The 21,484-nt window shown below is 44.5% G+C and overlaps 2 protein-coding genes across 4 annotated transcripts in view; both read right to left on the bottom strand.

Annotated features, from left to right (window-relative positions):
• LOC145361845 (pleckstrin homology domain-containing family A member 3-like) overlaps positions 1–21,484 on the bottom strand; it is a 299,538-nt gene that overhangs the window by 248,664 nt on the left and 29,390 nt on the right. The gene's annotated exons all lie outside the window — the stretch shown is intronic.
• tarbp2 (TAR (HIV) RNA binding protein 2) lies at positions 1,367–18,759 on the bottom strand. Of its 3 annotated transcripts, none has more exons than XM_080218012.1 (8): positions 18,631–18,759; positions 16,778–16,947; positions 14,030–14,132; positions 11,235–11,307; positions 10,160–10,277; positions 7,480–7,607; positions 5,570–5,762; positions 1,367–3,563 (listed from the first exon to the last, which is right to left on the bottom strand). In XM_080218012.1, the coding sequence occupies exons 1-8, from the start codon at positions 18,681–18,683 to the stop codon at positions 3,406–3,408; spliced, it is 996 nt and encodes a 331-aa protein (XP_080074138.1). In that variant the 5' UTR covers positions 18,684–18,759; the 3' UTR covers positions 1,367–3,405. The 3 variants fall into 3 exon arrangements, with proteins under 3 accessions (XP_080074138.1, XP_080074139.1, XP_080074140.1); XM_080218013.1 differs by having other exon boundaries at positions 1,367–3,560; XM_080218014.1 differs by having other exon boundaries at positions 10,160–10,274.

Below are 21,484 nucleotides of genomic sequence, written 5' to 3'. Positions count from 1 at the left end.
TGGTTTTCCTTCACCCGCAGGCCTCAATTGTGTCAACACGCTGTGACCGTGGGGACAGCTTGATCCCTCCTTCAAGTTTTGCATCTCACTAGACATTGGTATTTAGCAATCAGGAGCAGGGAGTCAGAGACCATAAGATGTAGAGGTAGACCATTTGGCCCATCAAGTCTATTCCACCATTCAGAGATCATGGCTGATTTGATAATCCTCAACTCCACTTTCCTGCCTTTTCCCTGTAACTGTTTATTCCCTTACTGGTTAAAAATCTGTCCATCTCTTAATGACCCAGCCTCTACAGTAAGGAATTCCACACATTCCCTGCCCAATGATGGAAGTACTTTCTCATGTCTTAAATGGGCAACCCCTTACTCTGAGATTATGCCCCCCCCCAGACTCTGCCACAAGATGAAACAACCTCTCAGCATTTACCCTGTCAAGCCCCCTGAGAATGAGAATCTCAAATAGCTTCTCATTCTTCTAAACTCCAATCAGCACAGGCCCAACCTACTCAATCTCTCCTCACAAGAAAATCCCTCCGTACCCAGGATCACCCTAGTGAACCTTCTCTGGGCTGCTTCTAATGTCAGTATATCTGGAGGGCAACTGAAAAAGGGTGTTAGCAGTACCCTGGCTGAGATCAGCCAAGTGGTGTCAAACTCTGGAGGCTCCAGGCCTGAACAGGTTAACTACTCTCTGGCTAATACCAATGAGCCTAAGCTGGCTGAACAAGTTGCCTAAAGATTTGCAGCAGACCAATTCTGAACGTGTGCACACAATGAGTGTTCTCACCTCCATTATTTTAAACAGAGATATCTGGCTGAAATTCTCCAACCTCACCCAGGGCTGGGATTCTCCAGTCCCACTGCAGTGCTGAGAGCCAAATTCTCCATTCTCATTGGTATCAGTGGCAGAGCGAACAATACCAGAGAATTCCAGCCATCATCTCATCGATGATGAACAGCATGTGTTAAAACATTGGACAAGGGGGCTGACGTATGGATTTTTTTCTTTTATTCACTCAGATTGGGCCCTCCTAAAAATATTTCTTCAGATTAAAAAGTTAGAAATGCATCAAAACATTAACTTACCTGTTTCTTCCACAAATGCTGATAAAGCTGTTGCGTATTTCCAACGTTGGTGTCCTTTTAATGCAGAAATTGACTTTCCTTTGTCCCAGACTCAGCAATCCTGGGATGAGTAAATCAAGTGTACTGAGTATCACTGAATAGATATATTGCAATTTCTGGAAAAAAGGGCACTAATTCTACTTGCCACGCAAGATTATATACGCTTCAAATATTAAATCGTAACCCAGATACAACATTCTGAATTGCTTTCAATGAAAAAAAGACATTTGATTCCTATATTTTTCAAAAGTTTTTTTTAATACTCTTCCAACTTGGTGTAAAGCCTCTGTTCAATGTTTCATCCGGAATCACATTTGCTGGATGATTTGTGCGCTTATTGCAAGGTACGGAAGAGGGGGACACTTCAAGTCAAGTCAATCTGGAGACACACCCTCTGCTCCCCCCAGTGCTGGGAAGAAGAGTTGCTATACTTCAGCAACATTGTAAACATGATTTTCTTTCTCTACAATAGGTGGGCAACCGAGAAACTCCCTCTTCCAACAAGCCTTCATGCAAAACTCAGGAACACTCTTGACTGCACTTGGGTGATTTTACCTCCACCGCCTTTCACAGCAGTCTCCACAATAGCCTCAAGTGAGTCTGCCAGTTTTGTGCCATGGCCTTGCTCACACCCAGTCATTTGGCATAGTGCCCTCGTAGCAAGTCAACAGAACCTTGTTTGCACTGGATTGGGCTAAATGAGCTCAGAGCTCCGGAATGAAGTGTCTAACTTGTCACGGAGTCTGTCTTTCCTTTCCAAAAGACACCAACCTCTGTCAGGGTAGTGCCCACTCTCACTGCATTGTACCAGTATAATGGGCACAACAGTCAGACCCAGTCCTAGCCAGGGGTTCACATGTGGTACATGTTTGGCAAAGAGTCATTCAATAGTAAAGAGGATAATTTGCCACCCCACTAATCGGAACACCTTTATGCCCTAGCACAAGCTAAAGGGCAACTTGGAGGCTAGCTGGTTTTGTGCCAAACTGGGGCAATGCCTCCATGTAGAGGGCACTGAATATGTGACTACAGTTCAAAAAGTACTTTACTGGGTGCAAAGCACTTTGGGATGTTCAACAGTTGTGAAAGATGCTAAATAAATAGCAATTCCTATTTTAACTGGAGGAGCTCTTAGTGCATTAAGAAGCTCATTTCATTGCAGACAATTGCAACGTTTAATAATGTTGGACCCTGGTAAAGGGTTGGGCGTCTGACATGGATTCCCTGTTGAAAGATTTCAGGCTCATCAAGGAGGTTATTTCTAAAGTCCTGTAGTAGCTACAATCTGTTTCAGCTAAGTAGACAGCTGTCTGCAATGTTAGTATAAAACAAATGACTCTTACTGCTAAACCACAGAGTGACATACTGTTACTTGCAATAGCCTGTATTGTAATTATTGAATTGGAGTCCCAGGCCTGGGAAGCACATTGTTCCAAAAACTAACAATCAATAACTTATTTCAAATAAGCTTCATGATACTTGATAATAAAAACTTCATTTTTAACCTCTGTACTTATCCCAGTTGTTAGTAAACCTCCAAGCCTGCCTATTCCCGAGGACACTGCAAAATGCTACTTTGGGCTGGGTGGGCAGACCAGAGTCTTTCCTGGGGAGTTAGCCCATTGCCCTTTCAGAGACAGAGGCGCCCATCTACTGCTCAACATCCTTCCCACTGCTCACCCAGGATCAAGGATCAACAGACAGATAATGCCACGTCACAGGAGTGAGTAATAGCATGTCACCTTGAGATAACAACTCCCCCACATGACTGACCCTGACATGGAGAATATCCCAAATCCGTTACACAGATCAAAACGCCACATTTTGCTGGGAAATTCGGAATACCACAGCAGATAGCCAATGGCACTGCAGCAATTCCACTAGAACAACAGTAAGTAGGGCCGAGGACACTACTCACAACCACAGTGGGTTTCTAACTACCTGTTTCAGTCAAACTCCATGGGAAAAAGTTTGCCAATGGCCAGTGAGTTAAATATATGCGGGTGGCTAGGGTGGAAGAGCACCACTTTAAAAATATCATTTATTTAACACAAACCTTCAGATCCCTTCCCTGATCCACTTTGCACCCCCCCCCCCCCTAAAAAAAATACAAAGACACCTCCCCTAGGCACTCTGAACTGTAAGAAACCTCGACTTTCAATCAAGTGCACGACTTGGCAGATTCAAGTTGTTGATTTGAAAAAGTACGATTTCAGTTTGGGAAGGAATGAAAACAGTGCCAGTCAGACTCAAGAATGAGAAGCATTCTCCATTGGACTCATTTCCCTCCAGCCATGATTTTCAGATACTGCAGTGCATTGTGCGCTGCATTGGAACGGGCGCCATCCCGCGCCGTGGCAGAGCCATGGCAGACGGTAGTGGGCTGCGTCGATAGCTCCACTAGACACTGGTACAGGCCACTCAAACTCAACTCTTCTGGAAAAACAAAAGCAGACACAAAAAGATACAGGAGATTAGTTAGCAAACATCTGGAGAAGCCGGGTCGACCAGAAATTTGTTCAATCTGCTTACAATCTCCCTCTCCCTTGTGACGATACTGTGCCTTTAAGAAATATATTTGTCATGTTTCTTGTGCAGGATTGTTTTAATAGGTTTTTTTATTACTGATGCCGTTTTGTCTATATCCAGCAGTCCTGTTACTGTAGCAGCATAATTGCTGGAATGTTAGTTTTAACCTGGACTAATGCTGTTCTGCTGTTTTTAGTGAGTTCCCCTGGGGTTTTGCAGAGGATGACTTGATTAAATTGTTGACAAGTAAGGTCATATGACTGAGCGGAGCTAGACTTACACAGAGAATTCAAGCTTAGTTGCTGTTTAGATGCTGCTTTGAGTTGTTAGAGTGGTGCCTCTCTTCTCCCCTCTCTGAAGTTGGAGACTGGAATCTGCCAGAGACTAGGTTTACTTCATAGAATCCCTACAGTGCAGGAGGCGGCCATTCGGCCCATCAAGTCGGCACCGACCACAATCCCACCCAGACCCTATTCCCGTAATCCCACATATTTGCCCTGCGAATCCTCCTGACATTAAGGTCAATTTAGCACAGTCAATCCACCTAACCCACACATTTTTTGGATTGTGGGAGGAAACTGGAGCAGCCGTGAAACCCATGCAGATACAGGGACAACATACAAACTCCACACAGTGACCCGAGGTCGGAATTGAACCCGGGTCCCTGGCGCTGTGAGGCAGCAGTGCTAACCACTTTGTCAATGTGCCGCAACTTCTCTGGGTTCTGCTGTTTGAGGATATATCCTTCTCAGAAACTGCTGTCTGGATCTCTGTCCAGAGATGTTAAAAGGTCGGAAATCTGGTAGCCACGTTAAGCATATCTGTTTTTGGTGCTAACTGGTTTTAAAGAAAGGATTTATGTCTGGGGGATACTGCTAAACAACAGAGATAGCTAGCTGTTAAGAACTATACTTTGAAATGTTTAAGTATTTTAATTGGTAAAAGTTATGCTAACTCGTTTTGTTATATTCTGATTGTGTTCTTAAAGTTTGTTTGATAAAAGCTTTCTAATGGGTCAATATTACATCATTCCTGGAGCAAAACACCTTATGCTCACCTTAATACCAAAATCAAAAGTAAAAGTTGGTCTCTGCTAACTTCACAATATATCTTAGTGGTCCCTAACACCCTTAAGCTGGATTAACAAGCTTCATTCATCACCAGATTGCTGGAGTGTGAATCCTAGGCACAGATATTAACCATAACTGCAATCATGGGTGGGATTGAAAGGTCTATATCTAAAAAGATCAATAAACATCTACAAGAGACCAAATGGAGTTGTAGAGCAGAACAAGAGACAAGCAATTGCAGTGTCAATAACGGACGCCAGTTTCTTGTTGTCAAAGTGGCATGAAAGATTGTGTTTAACCTCTAGGATTTGAGCACATAATCTAGACTTGCAGTACAGTGCAGTACTGCTTCATTGCACCATACTGGCACTATGTTTCAGATGCATGTTGAAATGGAGGATCCTCTTAGGTGAATACAAGGAGGTGTCACGGTATCAGATAGCAGACAACACCAGATTAATTGGTCAGCCATCTCCGTCAACGTCTGTGGGATCTCCACAGGTATAAATTGGCTGCTGCACTTAGACATGTCAATGACAGGATTGTCATTGATTATACAAAGAGCACTCTGGGATGTTCTGATGTCACATGGCATGATACAAATACAAATACTCTCTATCACATCACAGCTCCTAGAATGAAGTGCTTCCTCAGCTGATCAGAAGAGGTTTCACTCCTCAACTCCCTCTCAGTATTCCAAGCACTGGCTTCAAGGTGATCTAGCAGATGCCCGTTCCTTCCGCAGTGCCACAGAATGGTCCTGGCACTGCGAAATGTGGAAAGCATTCACTGCGAGAAAAAAGTGGTTTCATTCACACCAATGTTCAGCCAAACGTGACTTACCAATGTCAAAGTAGCTGACATCAAACCGCTGCTCCTCTGCCAGCTCCCTCAGCATCTGGCAAAAGTTGGAGTTAGCAACACCAAGCGGGTGCTTCTTGAGGTGCAGAATTCGCTCCCCTGCAGAATTCCGCAGCGAGTCCCACGTGCAACCCGTACTCTTGCCTTTTGGACCATCTAGCTTACTACCAACCATCTGGAGAGAAAGAGAATAGACACAATGGAGGAAACATTTTCTTTCCAAATACCAGTCTCGTTTTAAAACGCTGTTTCACTTCCTTTCTTGTACTGAATGGCCTGTATTAATCTGCCGGGTACCTCATGGCCACACTCTCACTTCCAGTGTTGAAGTTGCCACACTCCACACAGTGGGATTTGGTGATTGTCCCTCTTTGCACAGTGGACTCAAAATCCCAGTGCAGTGCTGGGCGTAGACAAGATGCTCTGTTGGTGAGCTGGTGCTAACTCGATTGGCCTAACAGCTTCCTTCTGCACTTTAGGGATTCTATGGTTCTATGGAAGGAATTTTGCTCCAGTGAGGCAGAACGGACGACTGTTTCTTTTAAAAAAGCAAAGCTCAACTGATAAGACGACCATGAAGAATTCTTTACAAATCACTTGGTCTCAGTCCCGAATGCAGGATTTGGCCTCAGTCCCGGTCTAGGAATATTGGAAATGCATGCAGGGGTAGGCCATTCAGGCCCTTGGCATGCTCCGCCAGTCAATACAATCATGGCTGACCCTCTACCTCAAAATCCACTTTCCCACCCTCTCCCCATTTCCTTCGGTTTCCTGAAAGATCAAGAACCTGTCAATCTCAACCTCAACCATATTCAATGATGTAGCACCCACAAGCATCTAGGGTAAAGAATTCCCAAGATTCATAACACTGAATGAAGAAATCTCTGTTCTCATCTGAGCCTGAAACGGCCAACCTTTATCCTGAGCCTGCACCCCCATGTCTTAGCTTCCCCGACCAGTGGAAACAACCTCTGTGTCAACACCAGCAGGCTCCTTCATCACTGTGTATGTTTCAATGTAGTTTTGCAATCAAAAGGTGATGTTGTGCTCCTAAATCAAGGGGAGGATGTCCTTGTTATCCAGGATTCTCCAATAATCCTCACTTACCTCAGAACAGGAACTCGGAAGACGTTTAACTCATGTACGACTAGCAGGGGCTGCAAAGAGTTGCGGAGGTCATCCAAAATGCTGTGGTTTGTGATGTTCGTAATTCATCACAAGAGGTAGTGTGGTAGTTAGCCAACAATGGTAATCTAGAATTCAAACCCCACCAAGGCAGGTGGGAATTTGAATCGAGCTGGAATTTGAAAGAGTTGGTATTAGTGAAAGTGCTACTGGGCTAGTGAAAAGCCAAGTGCCTTCACAAATTACCTTTACAGAGAGAAACCTGTTGTCTTTACCCACTCTGTGGGCCTACAGGTTCCTTTGGTTGCACATTAGCGGGGAACTGCCCTCTGGAATGGTCTATCAACTTACTCAATTGCACCAAATCAAAGCAAATGGAGACGGGCACTCCAACAACACCCATTCCCAAGAATGAATGAATAAAGGAAACTTCACATTGCTCCCTTTAGTGACAAACCGGCAATTAACAGAACAGCATCCTCGAGAGCTGGATTGCACAAAGCACTTTGTTTTTCACACTTTAATTAGACCTGGTGTGAAGATTTCTCCCACCCATTTGCTTGACTGAACTGCTCCAGTGTTAATGCTGTGATCTTTCTTTAATACCTGTAACTACAATCCAGATGGTTCCCATGACTGGCTCCGCTGACTCCAGTTGCAGCTTTTTGGATAGAGGTGGGTGTGAAGCTACAACTCCCTCCCCCATCTCACTGTGCAAACTGGCCCACTCTCAGCAAAAGCTGCAATTTACCCTTTCACACACTTACAATTGAAAACTGGTCATCTTCCGGCTCAACCTCGTTCCCATCCCTCTGATCGACAGGAACGTCGTGGATTCGTGCCAACATCTTTGCTGCCGCATTCCGTTTTGCCAGTTTTTTCGACGTCCCACTCCCTACAACAGTCAAGACACCACAAATGAAATGGATGGATCACATGCACAAGCCAGTATACGCTGGCTTCTTCTCAATGTCACCAAAATCAGTACAGTACCCATATTTTAGACACTGTCATTAAATATTTTTTAAAAATCCCCTCAAATTTGGAGAATGTTTTCATAAATCGGGATGATGCAGAAAGAACTTGTGCCCCCGCAATAGCCGTCCTGTAGAGAAACAGCTCACCTCCTCGGAGTGGAATAGCCAGAATGCAGGACACTCAATATTTCTAAGAAGTGCCTGCAGTAGCAGTGCATTTTTGATGAAGGTTATTGAACCCAATCCAAGGAAATCACAAAACGAGGATATAGAATATTCGGCATATGCTTGTAATGTGGTTTAACATGGTTTCAAGGCATTGCCACCATGTGCTCCCCATCGACGCTGGACATGCACCACAAAGACAAAACAAAGAACAGTACAGCACAGGAACAGGTTGTTTGGCCACCAAGTCTGTGCCGACACAGATCCCTCTCTAATCTAATATTTATTTCTTCTACGTGGTCCATATCCCTCTAATTTTGCTAGACAAGAGGGCCAGGGGGTTTGGGGGGGCAGACAGGAAAGAGGAGTTGAAACTCAGATCAGCCATGATCTCAGACTTGAATGGTCTACTCCTGCTCCTAAGTATAGAATCACAGAATCTGCAGCACGGAGACAGGCCCTTCGGCCCAAACTGGTCCATGCCAACCAAAAAGCCCACCTAAGCTAACCCCATTTGCCGGCATTTGGCCCATATCCCTCTAAACCTTTCCTATCCAGGTATCTGTCCTTTTAAATGTTGTCAATGTCCCTGCCCCAACCACTTCCTCCGCCAGCTCATTCCACATAGCTACCAGCTTCTGTGTAAAAACATTGCTCCTCAGGTTCCCATTAATTCTTTCCCCTCTTAACTTAAACCTATGCCCCCGTTCTCGATTTCCCCAACTCTGGGAAAAAGACAGTGCATTCACCCGATCTATACCTTTCATGATTTTATACACCTCTATAAGATCATCCCTCAGTCTTCTATGTTCTAAAGAAAAAAGTCCTAGCCTATCCAATCTCTCCCTACAACTTAGTCCCTTGAGTTCTGGCAATATCCTTCTACACTCTCTCCAGTTTAATAACATATTTCCGATAGCAAGGCAACCAAAACTGAACACAATGCTCCAGGTGCGGCCTCACCAACGCCCTGTACAACTGCAACGTAACTTCCCAACTTCTATACTCAATGCCCTGACTGATGAAGGCCAGCATGTCAAAAGCCTTCTTCACTGCCCTATCTACCTGTGACTCCACCTTTAGAGAACCATGCACCTGAACTCCAAGGTCCCTCTGTTCCACGATTCTCCCGAAGGTCCTACCATTCACTGTGAAAGCCCTACCTTGATTTGACTTTCCAAAATGCAACACCTCTCATTTATTTGTATTCAACTCCATTTGCCATTTCTCAGCCCACTTCCCCAACTGATCAAGCTCCTGCTGCAATTTTTGATAACCTTCCTCACTGTCTACAATACCATCTATTTTAGTGTAATCTGCAAACTTACTGATCATGCCTTGTACATTCTCATCCAAATTATTGATATACATAACAAACAGCAATGGGCCCAGCACTGACCCTGCGACCACTAGTCACAGGCTTCCAGTCTGACAAGCATCCTTCCACCATTAAACCCTCTGCTTCCTACCATCAAGCCAATTGTATATTCAATTTTCCAGCTCTCCCTGGATTCCATGTGATCTAACTTTCCAGAGCAGAATACCATGAGGAATGTTCTCACTGAAGGCCACATAGACTACATCTACCACCCTACCTCTATCAACCTTCCTGGTCACTTCATCAAATAACTCTTTTGTAAGACATGCTCACTACTCCTAATCAAACCCTGTCTTTCCAAATGCCTGTATATCTTGTCCCTCAGAATCCTCTCTAACTTACCCACTTCAGATGTTAGGCTTATCGGTCTATAATTCCCAGGTTTTTCTCTGCAATCCTTCTTAAATAAGGGCACATTTGCTACCCTCCAGTCTTCTGGTACCTCACCCATAGCTAACGATGATGCACTCACCTGACAAAGGAGCAGCACTCTGAAAGTTTGTGGCTTTTGCTACCAAATAAACCTTTTGGACTTTAACCTGGTGTTGAGAGACTTCTTACTGTGCTTACCCCAGTCTAATGCCAGCATCTCCACATTATGGCAAATATCTCATCAGGAATTCTCCAGCTCCCACATCGTACAGGAGGAGCATATCTCTGTCCTCATTGCCATCCCAACTGCCCCAGGACTAAAGAGGAAAGTTAAGAGATTACTGCACTCTGCCGAGAAGCCAAATGTCATACAGCTTCTCCGAACCTAGCTAAACAATCAATTGGACACCAGCGTGGCTCAGCATGCACCCATTACAGATAATGTGACTTGGAGCCAGAACATTGAAGAAAGGCAGCAGAGGCACCCCACAACAGCAGCAGTATCAGAGGAAAGCACACAAGACAACAACACTGAAGGACTTGGCATGTCTCTACCTATCTCCAAGAATCTCTCAACCCGGCATGTCATGGTGAACTCTTTCCTGTGGGCAGGACCGGATTCCTGAGTGACTGTATACTCTGGGAGTCTCCATCCTTTCTGAACCACCAGCTCCTGGAAAGAAAGAACACACACTAAATAGAACATCACTGATAGCGCAGCAACAATCTGCCTAAAAGCACTTTCACACAATTGCCTCGAGAGTATAACTCAAATCCATCACAGGACACTCAGCCTCCCAAAAACCTAAGATGATTAAGTTTCAAATAGAGTAGATATTAAAAAAAAGCTGCTTCCACTGCTGAGAAGAAGCAAAACAAGGTAATCCCCAACAAATCCAATTCAGGAAAAACTTCTTTACCCCATAGAGTGGTGAAAATGTGGAACTCGCTTCCACAGGGAGTGGTCCAGGTGAATAGTATTGATATATTTAAGAAGAATCGGGGTAAACACATGAGGGAGAAAGGAATGTAAGGATATGGCATTAGGATGAGATGAAGTAGGGAGGAGGAGCATAAACAGCAGCATAGATCAAACGCCTGTTTATGTGCTGGACATGAAATAAAGGACCCAAAGCCGCACTGGGTAGCTTAGGCTTGTGAGTGGCCCTCCTTCATCTCAGTTGGCTCTAAGATTGAAACTGGTTGGGCATGTTCATTAATTACCACCCTTGAATAAGATTAAATATGTTTGTTACATGCTAAATCTTTCATCACAAGTTATAGGAAATGATTAATCATTCATATATTAATAGAACTATCAACAACTTTAAATGTTTAAAACAAAAGAAATATTGACATTTTGGGAACAGAGGGAGTGCACGGCTCTCACACTCAATGTTGTGCGTAGTCAGTATACACCTCATTTCACTTACCCTTGCTAACACGTGAATCACTTCAGTTACAGCGGTAGGAAAAAAACTACACAGACGGGAATCAGTGCAATGTGGCAACCCAGTGCCTGCGGCAATGGTCAACCAATGTCTCGTGGGGCCGCAAGTTGCAGGTTTCCCACTGCTGACCATTACGTACATCTACCCTGAGCCTTGGAAAATGAATAAGAACACAATACCTGCAAGGCCCCCACAGGGTTGCACTCTGCCAGCTGAGCAGAGCTGGAGCTTTTAGATTCAGTACTAGAGATCCTGAAGAGAAAAGAAAGAGAGAAGAATAGAGCAATGAGAAGCTGTGATTTTAAAATATTTTTCAGTTACTCAGAGGCTCTTTTTCTTTGGCCAAAGGATCATCGAGGAAAGAGTCGGGTCACTTACCCCTTGGTCTCTGCTCAATTCCTGTCTGATAACCCTTCCACACAGACACATGGGCCACTGTGCAAGCCTGCAATGCACTCTTCAACTGTGCAGACATGCAAACAAATGGCTCCACAGTGGCATAGCTTAGGATTGGGGATGGGCGGGGAAAGCAGGTAGTGAAAAGAGGGGCAAACAAGGTACTTCAGAGAATGATTCATCACTCAACCCACAGCTCCTGAAATGCCAGAGATCACACCAGCGTGTGTAAGGAGAGCAGATGGAGGGCCTTCACACCTAGTCTCCATGGCAACTTGGCTGGGATGGGTATTATGGCACGGCTGCTTAGTGGGTCAGGTACGAGACTAGGAGGGTAAGGAGCTCAGACCCCACTGTGGCAGATGGTGGAACTGAATTCAATAAATCAAATTAATTGTAACCAGCAAAGATCTCAAATGCTGTTGCTGTGTTGTAAAAATCCAATTGGTTCAACTCTATCCTTCAAGGAGGGGCCTAACATCCTTACCTGGTTAGGGCTGATAGATGATACAAGTCTACACTATGCCCTCTGGCATTTATCATCAATAAATGCTAAATAAAGGCATAAATTGTCCCTCCGCTGTGTGGCACGGGTACTTTAACAGATATGGTTTGAACTGTTACACAGCATACTGCACATTTAACTGGGTCTCACTTCAGTATGGGTAATCCACCAGCTGATCTTCCCCCTTCCCACTTGAGGCAAGCACTTCCAGTTTCCAATCTCAGCACAATGCAGATTGGAGCTGGTCTGTGTGGAAAGACTAGGAGCCCACATTCTTCCAATGGTATGGTACAGGCCCAACGCACTGAATCCCTGTCTTATTGGACAACTTGGGAATTAAACGGGCAGGAAGTTCCTTTTAATTAAAAAAAAACGTTTTTGCATAGTGCCTCATCACACCTCTCAAAAACGTTTCTTCAGCGCTTCGCACGTGAGGAATTACTTTTTGAAGTTTAGCGATCATCAGCGTGCAGGCAAACGCAGCAGCCATTTTGCGCAAGCAAGATCCCACAAACGGCGATGAGGGGAATGTCTGTGGTGGTGGAGAGAGAAATGTTGACCATGAGCACTGGGAAAGTCCCCCAGTCGTCTTTCATCTTTGTAATCACCACATACTTTTATTTTAAAAAGGCAACTCGAAGCTTCGATTGGAGAGTGGGACCTAAGTTTTCCAGATTGGAATGCCAACATTTGAACCTGCCCGTTCAAAGGACAAAAGTGCAGGGTTACAGGAGAAGGGCACTAAGTGAGCTGCTTGTTCGGTGAGCCAGTGCAGACATGACGGGCCAAATGGACACTTTCTGTGCTGCAAGAATTGAGATCAGAAAATCTAGACCTCTGAGTGTATTGTGAATCACCACTTTTCATATCCATCAGTAGCTATCACTATCAAGCTTTTATGAGTTTGTATCAATAGACATACTGCCTTAAAATATATCTCAAACTAAATGATGACTGCCTTTATAATTTCCAATAAATTGGTTATTTTTGAAAAACAACAGTGCATAAGAGATTCCGTGTGTTCTGGAATGCACCAAGGGAATAGGTGGGTCAGATGGACTGAGGGTCTCCTACATGCAACTGTTAATATGTTTAGTACCAAATAGCAGAACTTTTCCAATCATGCTTAACCCACCCTTCTTACTCCTGATGGGACTATCCCACTGAATTTCCAACATGTCACCTGTACTGCCAGTTCAGATTTCCAAGATGTAGCAGAGAAATCTGGGAACAGATTTGGACATGTTCAGGGTGCTGGGTCCAGTACCATTCTACTTTAAAAGCATGTGGGTGCCTGGAGTCTTTTGTCAAAGCCTAACTGCTCCATTAACATATCACATACCAACATACTGCACAGATAGCAGTTAGGTTTTCCAGCCAAGTTTAATCGCTGCTCTCTGAGTTAGCTCTAAGAAAAAAAGGAATTTGCATCACATAGTGCGATCGTACATTTTTCAGAAACATCTCAAAATGCTTCACATACAGTGGCTTGCTTTGAATCGAAGTGCAGTGACTTATGTAGGCAAATGTTGCAGCCATTTTGCGCACCGCGATGTCGATAAACGGGAACAAGAGGAGTGAACTGGGCACCAAATTTTGGAGGGACAAGTTAACTGAACAACATTGGCCTAAACATTGTTTTAAAAAGCAAGCAATAGTATCAAGGAATCTTTCACACCCAACTAAACCAATTGGAACATGCAGATAGATCCTTGGCTTGCTATCTCATCACAACATTTGATTGGCACTGCATTATCAGTGGGTTACAATTGGGACGGTTGACGTCCCTGCCCTTGAGCAGTGTGGAGTGGGGAGGAAGAGAAAACAGCCCCACTGGGGACAGCTGCAATGACCCACTTGGTTCAGCAGCATGCCAACACTCGCCACCTTGAAGGACCATTTGGTGGATTACCAGGAAGCCGACAGCCCCTGTGGAATGTTTCCCTTCATATGTCACTGCTTTTTGGAAGAGATGGAGGAGGGAGGGGGAAGGGCAGAAAAAAAGAGTTGAATATCACCATTTGAAGATGGGATGGAAAGATCTTTCTAGGTGCAGTTAAGCTATTCACGTACTTGACTCCATCCAACATGGGCTCCAACATGTTTCCTCCCTTTAGTAATTTCAGGGCAGCTTCTGCTGCCTTGTGCTTTGCTGCCTTTTTGCTAGGCCCCTGACCTGAGGGGGGAAAAACATCAATTAAAACACAAATTGAAATCAAAACCATGAAGCAGCTGCTGACCATAAAATAACCATTTTAAAATGGCCACCAACTTTTCTTCAGCCCCGAAGTGAGGGCTAAACGGACCCTCAACCAGATTTGAACAGTCATGCTCAGATCAGATCTGTTTATGTCAAACGTGCACTGCAGTCCCTTCATGTGTGAAACTTTTCAGACACGTTAGTCTGCCTCCATTGCTTATAAGCTAGCAAGCAAGCTCACCCCAGGCCAGAGGATGTGGGTTCAAGACCCACTTTAGGATGCTCACTACTCAAGATTAGCAACATGCTAAAGAACCAAACTGCCTTTTCGGGTGGGAAAGAGCCCAAGACGTCACTGAAAGTGCAATACAGCTCACTGAGTGACCTGGTTAAGACATCCCCACAACACAACACCAGTTTAAAAAAAAGAGTAACTGGCCATTCATCGCAATATTCAGAGGGATCTTGCTGTGCACAAAACGGCCACTATGTTTTCTCCTTAATTCATGAAGTGTGGGTGTTGCTGGCTGGGCCAGCATTTCTAACTACAATTGCGTTGGCACGCAAGGCCATTTAAGAGTCAACCATATTCTTGTGGATCTGGCTTCAGAGGATAGACGTTAGTGAACCGGGTGGGTTTTTGTGGCAGTTGACATCAGTTTCATGGTCATTATTAGGCTTTTAATTTCCAGATTTCTTTGAATTCAAATTTCACCATCTGCCTTGGTGGGATTTGAACCCGAGTCCCCGGATTACTAGTCCAGTGACAATACTACTACGTCACCACCCCATGTGTTTACCTACTATAAACAGAAACAGTCACTCCGCTGCAAAGTGAACCTCGTAAGATTTTTTTTGTTCTTTGCTTGCAGTTATCAAGTTGTTTGCGCTTGCGAAAATCAGTAAGGGCGTCATGACACATTGATTTATTGAAGATGGATCTGGTAGGCCCAGATCTAATGTAGTGTCACCTTGTTTTAAAAGGGAATGTCACGCCAGGGTTCGGAGAGGCTGGTATATTCCCCACTGATCGGGTCGACACACAAAGGAGATTCAAAGTTTTCCTCCGAGAAAATCCAATGGGGAATTCAGGAGAAACAGCAGTGGGAATGTGGAACTCACTACCACATGGAGCAGTTGAGGCAAATAGCAGGAATGTACTGAAAGGGAAGTCAAATGAATATTTGAGGGAGAAAGGAATAGAAGGTTACACTGATAAGAGATCACAATGGTGGGGAAAGGTTCTAGTGCAGCAGAAACACCAGCACAGAGCAGTCATATCAAAGAATCCATTTCTACACATTCTAAGCAAAGATTCTGCCCACCAAAAAGCATTTTGCTGGAGCCCATTTATTTCACATTTTCTGTCTTGAAGATGACCCACTTGCACTGTTCATCATGTGGGTCTGCTGGTTATTACATTAGTAAAATGTCTGACAACACCAGGTTTAAGTCCAACCGATTTATTTGATAGTAAATTCACTAGCTTTCGAGGTTTACCCCAGTCCAACGCCGGCATATCCACATCATGGTTATTACATTAATCAGCACGGCTATCCTTCCCAGCCCTCACTGTTGATGCCAGTGCAATAATATCCTTAAAATATCCCGTACTTGCCCGCATAAAGCAGGTACAAACACTGCTGCTTTGCAACAGGTCCACATAGACAGGAGCCTTGCCTCAAGTTGCCTCCTTAAGTGGCTTCGGATAGGAAGTAATTCTTGAAAGGTTATCCCATACTACAAACTAGCTCGGAAACAACATTAATCTCGAAATGAAAGCAAAATACTGCAGGCACTGGAGATCGGAAGTAAGGAACATAAAGTGCTGGAAACACTCAGCAGGTCTGGCATCTGTGGAGAGAGAAACAGATTTAACGCTTCTAGTCTGTGTGATTCTTCTGCAGAACGAAAAGCAGGCAGAAACGTGGTGGGGTTTCTGTTTGCTGGGAAAGGGGGGAGGGTCAGTTGGAACAAAAGGGAAGGTCTTGAAATGTCTTTTGTTAAAGCCAGCAGCATCATTTGATCACACAGATGGTATTAAGTCCCTGAGCAGCACTGCACTGTATTACTGTGCATTGCAAAAGAAAACAGAAAAAATAGGAAGGGACCATTATAGGAATTTGTTAAGGCTATGGGTTTTTAAATTATCACAAACAGAAACATGGAGTGCGATTCCCATAATACTGCTTAATACAATGGAAGAAAAACAGAAATGTGACCCAATTAGTCATAAGATTGTGTCCTCATTGTAAAAGGACATGTGCAAAGATACTTTCATTTTAAATTTCTGCAAAAATAATTGCAGATTGTGATAAGCCAATGTTTAGAAAAAATTCCAGAAACATCCATCAAAAATTAAATGTAAAGTGGAGCTATCTGACACCACAATCAGCGGTGTCTCGCTCAACCCATCAGTGCTCATCATGGTATCAGATCTCCACAGAAACAGGAACCACACCAGTATCTAATGCCAGCATCCCATTAGAATTAAATGGGACAAAACTAGACACAAAACATTGAAAGTAACAGAGAGAGGTTTTTTCTTTTAAGTTTTAACCACCCCCCCCACCCCACAATAATGAAGAAACCGATCATATTGAAGAATGAGACACACAAACCTGTGCAGTTAATATCTCCGACTGTCACTCGGAAAGTGAAATTAGGTTGATGGGCTTGGCCCTCAGCTTTCAGTAAATCATACACCGGTGTTTTTCCAATCCTTGTTCCATATTCCTGCAGTAAACTAATAGGCGTCTTCCCAGGGTTTGAGGCCAGCATTTGCTCAATACTGTGTTAGAAACAACAAAAGCAACTATTACAGCATTTGGAAGAAAGAAGTTCTTTTAAACTGACCAACTGTAACAGCGTTTTGAGTATTGCAGGGAGAAAAAAAAGATGTTTTCTCGAAGTTTTTCATCTTGCACTGATCAGGTCAGTTCACAGGAATACCAATGTCAGGGAAAACAGCAAATTCATACAGTATGGCAACAAATTTATACTTTGTATTTATACCCCTACACTTTGTAATTTATACCCTTATGCAGCTGAAGAATGATTAGATGACACACCGAACATCGCAACTACTCATTTTGTACAATGTGAGCAATGAATCAACCAGGTACCATCCCTAGATTTATTTTAAACAGTTGTTTGATGTTACAGCACTTGAATATTTCCGGGGGATATACTATCAAAGTTTTTCATCTTGCACCCATCAGGATAGTTGTCAAGAATTTTCCAACCCTACAATTTCTACTGCTTGAAAAAAGTGCTGATTGGTTGCAAGTGGAGGTATTAATGTTGAGTCCATATGACTTCCTCAGAACTCTGCCTCCCCTCAAGGTTGCTCTGGGGTACATTTGGAAATTAATCAGTTACAGCAACAGCTCACCAGAACCAAACTCTGCCCAGGTTTGCTGTATTTGTCCAAGCCAGTGTCACCCAGCATCTGCTTGCTGGGTTATTTAGAGTCAAGAGAGAAGGTTCGGATATTTTGGTAGTAGCTTGATTTCATCCGGCTTACTTGGTCTTCTTACCCACCTCCTCCTAAAATAGGGTGGATGACATGCATGGCTCTCTCGCAAATTTTCTTGCGCTAATTGTTGACACTTTCACTACTCCAAGTACCTAGGTTCGTTTCTGGACTTGGGTCACTGTCTGCGAGGAGTTTATACATTCTTCCCGTGTCTGTGTGGGTTTCCTCCCACAGTCCAAAGATGTGCAGATTAGGTGGATTGGCCATGCTAAACTTCCCCCACCGCGTACAAAGACGTGTACGTTAAATGGATTAGCAATGGTAAACATGTGGGGAGAAGGCCTCTTCTGTACTGTAGGGATTATGTGATCCTACGAAATACCAGAGGAATCAACAGTGCTCCTCTTGTATGTGTCAGCCTCAACTCTGTCTGTACACTCTCAACTTCAAAGTCATAAGATTCCAGATTTGATGCCCACTACAGGGGCCCCAAAACGCTGAAGGATCAGGACCAGAAAGACCACATTGTCAGTCAAGCCTGAGCTACCATTCAGTATGGCCATGGCTGATCTTCTCTTAGGAAGGGAATGTTGCACTGTCAGAAGTAGCCGGATGCACCACTAAAGCAAATCTGCCCTCTCCAGTGGGTCCAAGGATCTGGAAAAGGAGCCAGGAAGGTACATCCAGCACCTTGGAAAATAATGCATCTCTCACTCCCTCATCTCAGATGCCCTAGGAAATTGGCACAAACTTGTGGGATCTTGCTGGGCGCAAAGTGGCTGCTATGTCCCACTTTCCAATCGAGGCGACACTTCAAATAAGCTCCTTCGCTGCCTGTAAAGTGCAATAGGATGTTCAGGGGATGGGAAAAGCGACATATAAATGCAACTCTGCACACAATAAGGGAGCCTGGTTCTTGTTCTGCAGCTAAATGAAAGGCGAGGGACAAAGAACTTTTAATGCAAAAAAGTCGGTATCCTCCGACTCCCTCCATACCTGGGACAGCTGGAATTCTTTTTGGCTGCAGCAGCGGCCCGATCCTCCGTCATCCCAGATGACAGTGCCGGTGATGGTGGCTCAGACAGCGACGGCAGCGGCAGCGACTCGCTCCCTGCAGAAGCATCGGCGCTGAATGACACTGCGCAGGCGCCGCGACCGCCGCCATCCCCATTTCCGGGGCAGGGGTCAAACTGCCCAAAGCGCGGGAAAGGCGCGAGTCTTCAAAATGGCGGCGAGCGGCGAAGAACTGCAAACCAGGTCCCGCTTAGCAACCAGGTAGAAAGAGCCTCATTTCACATTCAGACTCGGCGGAGTTCAGCACACAGAATTGATTGGCATCACTTAAAAAAAAACAGATTAATTCCTACAGAGACACCTCCTCCAGACACACAGACACCCCAACTCCCCCCCCCCCCCCCAAAGACAGACATACACTCCACTCCTATCTCGCCTCCCCCCCTCCCTAGCTTAAAGAGGCAAACACTCCAATCCCACCCCACCCCACCTTAGGCACAGGGACACAATCTTCTACCCCCCCAACTTAAACACAGACCCACGCTCCAAATCCCCATAAACCCCAGACACACACTCCTACCCCCCCAAACACAGACCCACACTCCGACCATCTCCCCCATAAACCCCAGACACATGCTTCTACTCCCCCAAACACAGACCCACACTCCGACCATCTCCCCCATAAACCCCAGACACATGCTTCTACTCCCCCAAACATAGACCCACACTCCGACCATCTCCCCCATAAACCCCAGACACATGCTTCTACTCCCCCAAACACAGACCCATTCTCCGACCCCCCCCTTTAAACCCCAGACACACACTCCTTCCCCCCAAACACAGACCCACGTTCCGACCCCCCCCTTAAACACCAGTCAGTTTGACAGCAATTAGGGATGGGCATGGTAGCACAGTGGTTAGCACTGTTGCTTCACAGCTCCAGGGTCCTGGGTTTGATTCCCAGCTTGGGTCACTGTTTGCGTGGAATGCACATTCTCCTTGTGTCTGCGTGGGTTTCCTCCAGGTACTCTGGTTTCCTCCCATAGTCCAAAGATGTGCGGGTTAGGTTGATTGGCTATGCTAAGAAATTGCCCCTTAGTGTCCACGGATGTGTAGGTTAAAGGGATTAGTGGGTATAATATGGAGGGATATGGGGGTAGGATTGTGTTCAGTGCAGACTCGATGGGCCGAAGGGCCTCTTTCTGCACTGTAGAGTTCTATGATTCTATGAAATAAAAATAAACACACCCACCTATCTCCCAAACACCTTTAAACCTTGGGGATACATGAACTCACTTATTAACAAATAACTTATTCATTAATGTAATACCTTAATTATGTAATTTGTAGATCGAGCTGCACAGCAATTTTCTCTGGCCCTGAAAATTGTGCCGCACAGTTGGAGTATAATTCCAAGCAGCCACTCCATGGTCTTGCCTCCTGCACAACATATTACCACGCACAAACCCAAAGGTAATACCACAGAAAAATTGTTGTAAAATCATCTGATCTGTCTAAAAGTGTGAGTGACTTCAAACTAATCATCATACCTCATGTCAGCTCCATGTCATCTATTAAGTAATGCAAGGCATTGAAGGGTTGTGAAAACAAGGATGAGAATTTTCAAATTGAGATATTCCTTGACCAGGAGCCAACGTAGGTCAGTGAGCACAGAGACAAACAGGATTTGGTGTGAGTTCAGACATGGGCAGCAGTTTTGGATGACGGAGGCTAGAATGTGGGGACCCAGCCAGGAGTGGGTTGGAGTAGTTGAAATCCGTAGCCAGTGGCTCCCACTGAACCAAGTTTGGTTATCATTTGTGATGTTAGTACTGTGAGCAACAGGTAAAGATGCTGTTAACACATATCTGTACACCATAGAGAAATAGCTTAAAGTCAGGTAGACTGGATATAGCCAGGCACATTGATAACCCACATTATGGAAACAACTGTGAGTTTAGTCACAAACATAGGGCATAAGATTCGCTGCTGCTAACAGAGCAATAGTTAGGGATAATAAAAAGACTGCCTGTGGTGTAGAAATAACACCACATCTTGAAGGAATGTACGAGGTCCAAGTTACAAAAAGCAAATGGTCTGCAAGATGTGTTGTTTCTACAACTAAGCAGAAAAGGGGGAAAAAGGTCACTGAGATAGTCGGGACAGCAGTGATTAAGTTGGCAAAGGATTGATTACCGCCAATCTGAACTGGACATGTAACAGTGTTGGATAAGATGGATGAGTTTGCTAATGCACTCTTGTGATAACAGGAGACATTGTTAGATGGGGAGTAGAGGGGATGGAAACTTGGGGCACCTTGAGCCAATAGGGGAATGACAACACATAGATGGGACAGGGACCACCAATTAGGGGAGAACAACACATTGCAAAGCCATTACAATGCTTGTAAAAAAAAGTATAAAAATGTGCTGCAAATCGATGTAGTGTGTGCCTATTTTATTGGACACCCGGTCTTGCAAGAACGTGAAATAAAATATCTTGCTCCTTCAGAACTTGACTTGACTAAATTGTTTGACTGTGAGCTGCGTTTCTCACAGTACACAGAGTCATAAAGTCAGAGGTTTACAGCATGGAAACAGGCTCATTGGCCCAACTAATCCATGCTGCCCTTTTTTTTTTAAAAAGCCAATCCCAATTGCCCGCATTTGGCCCATATCTCTCTATAACCATGTAACCGTCCAAATGCTTTTTAAAAGACAAAATTGTACCCGCCTCTACCACCAACTCTGGCAGTTTGTTCCAGACACTAACCACCCTCTGAAAAAATTGCCCATCTGGATCCTATTGTATCTCTCCCCTCTCACCTTAAACCTAT

The sequence above is a fragment of the Carcharhinus amblyrhynchos genome, chromosome X, assembly GCF_965287045.1.
Source record: "Carcharhinus amblyrhynchos chromosome X, sCarAmb.v2.hapA, whole genome shotgun sequence".
In the NCBI taxonomy this organism is placed as follows: domain Eukaryota; kingdom Metazoa; phylum Chordata; class Chondrichthyes; order Carcharhiniformes; family Carcharhinidae; genus Carcharhinus; species Carcharhinus amblyrhynchos.
This window is presented reverse-complemented; position numbering and strand designations above follow the sequence as displayed.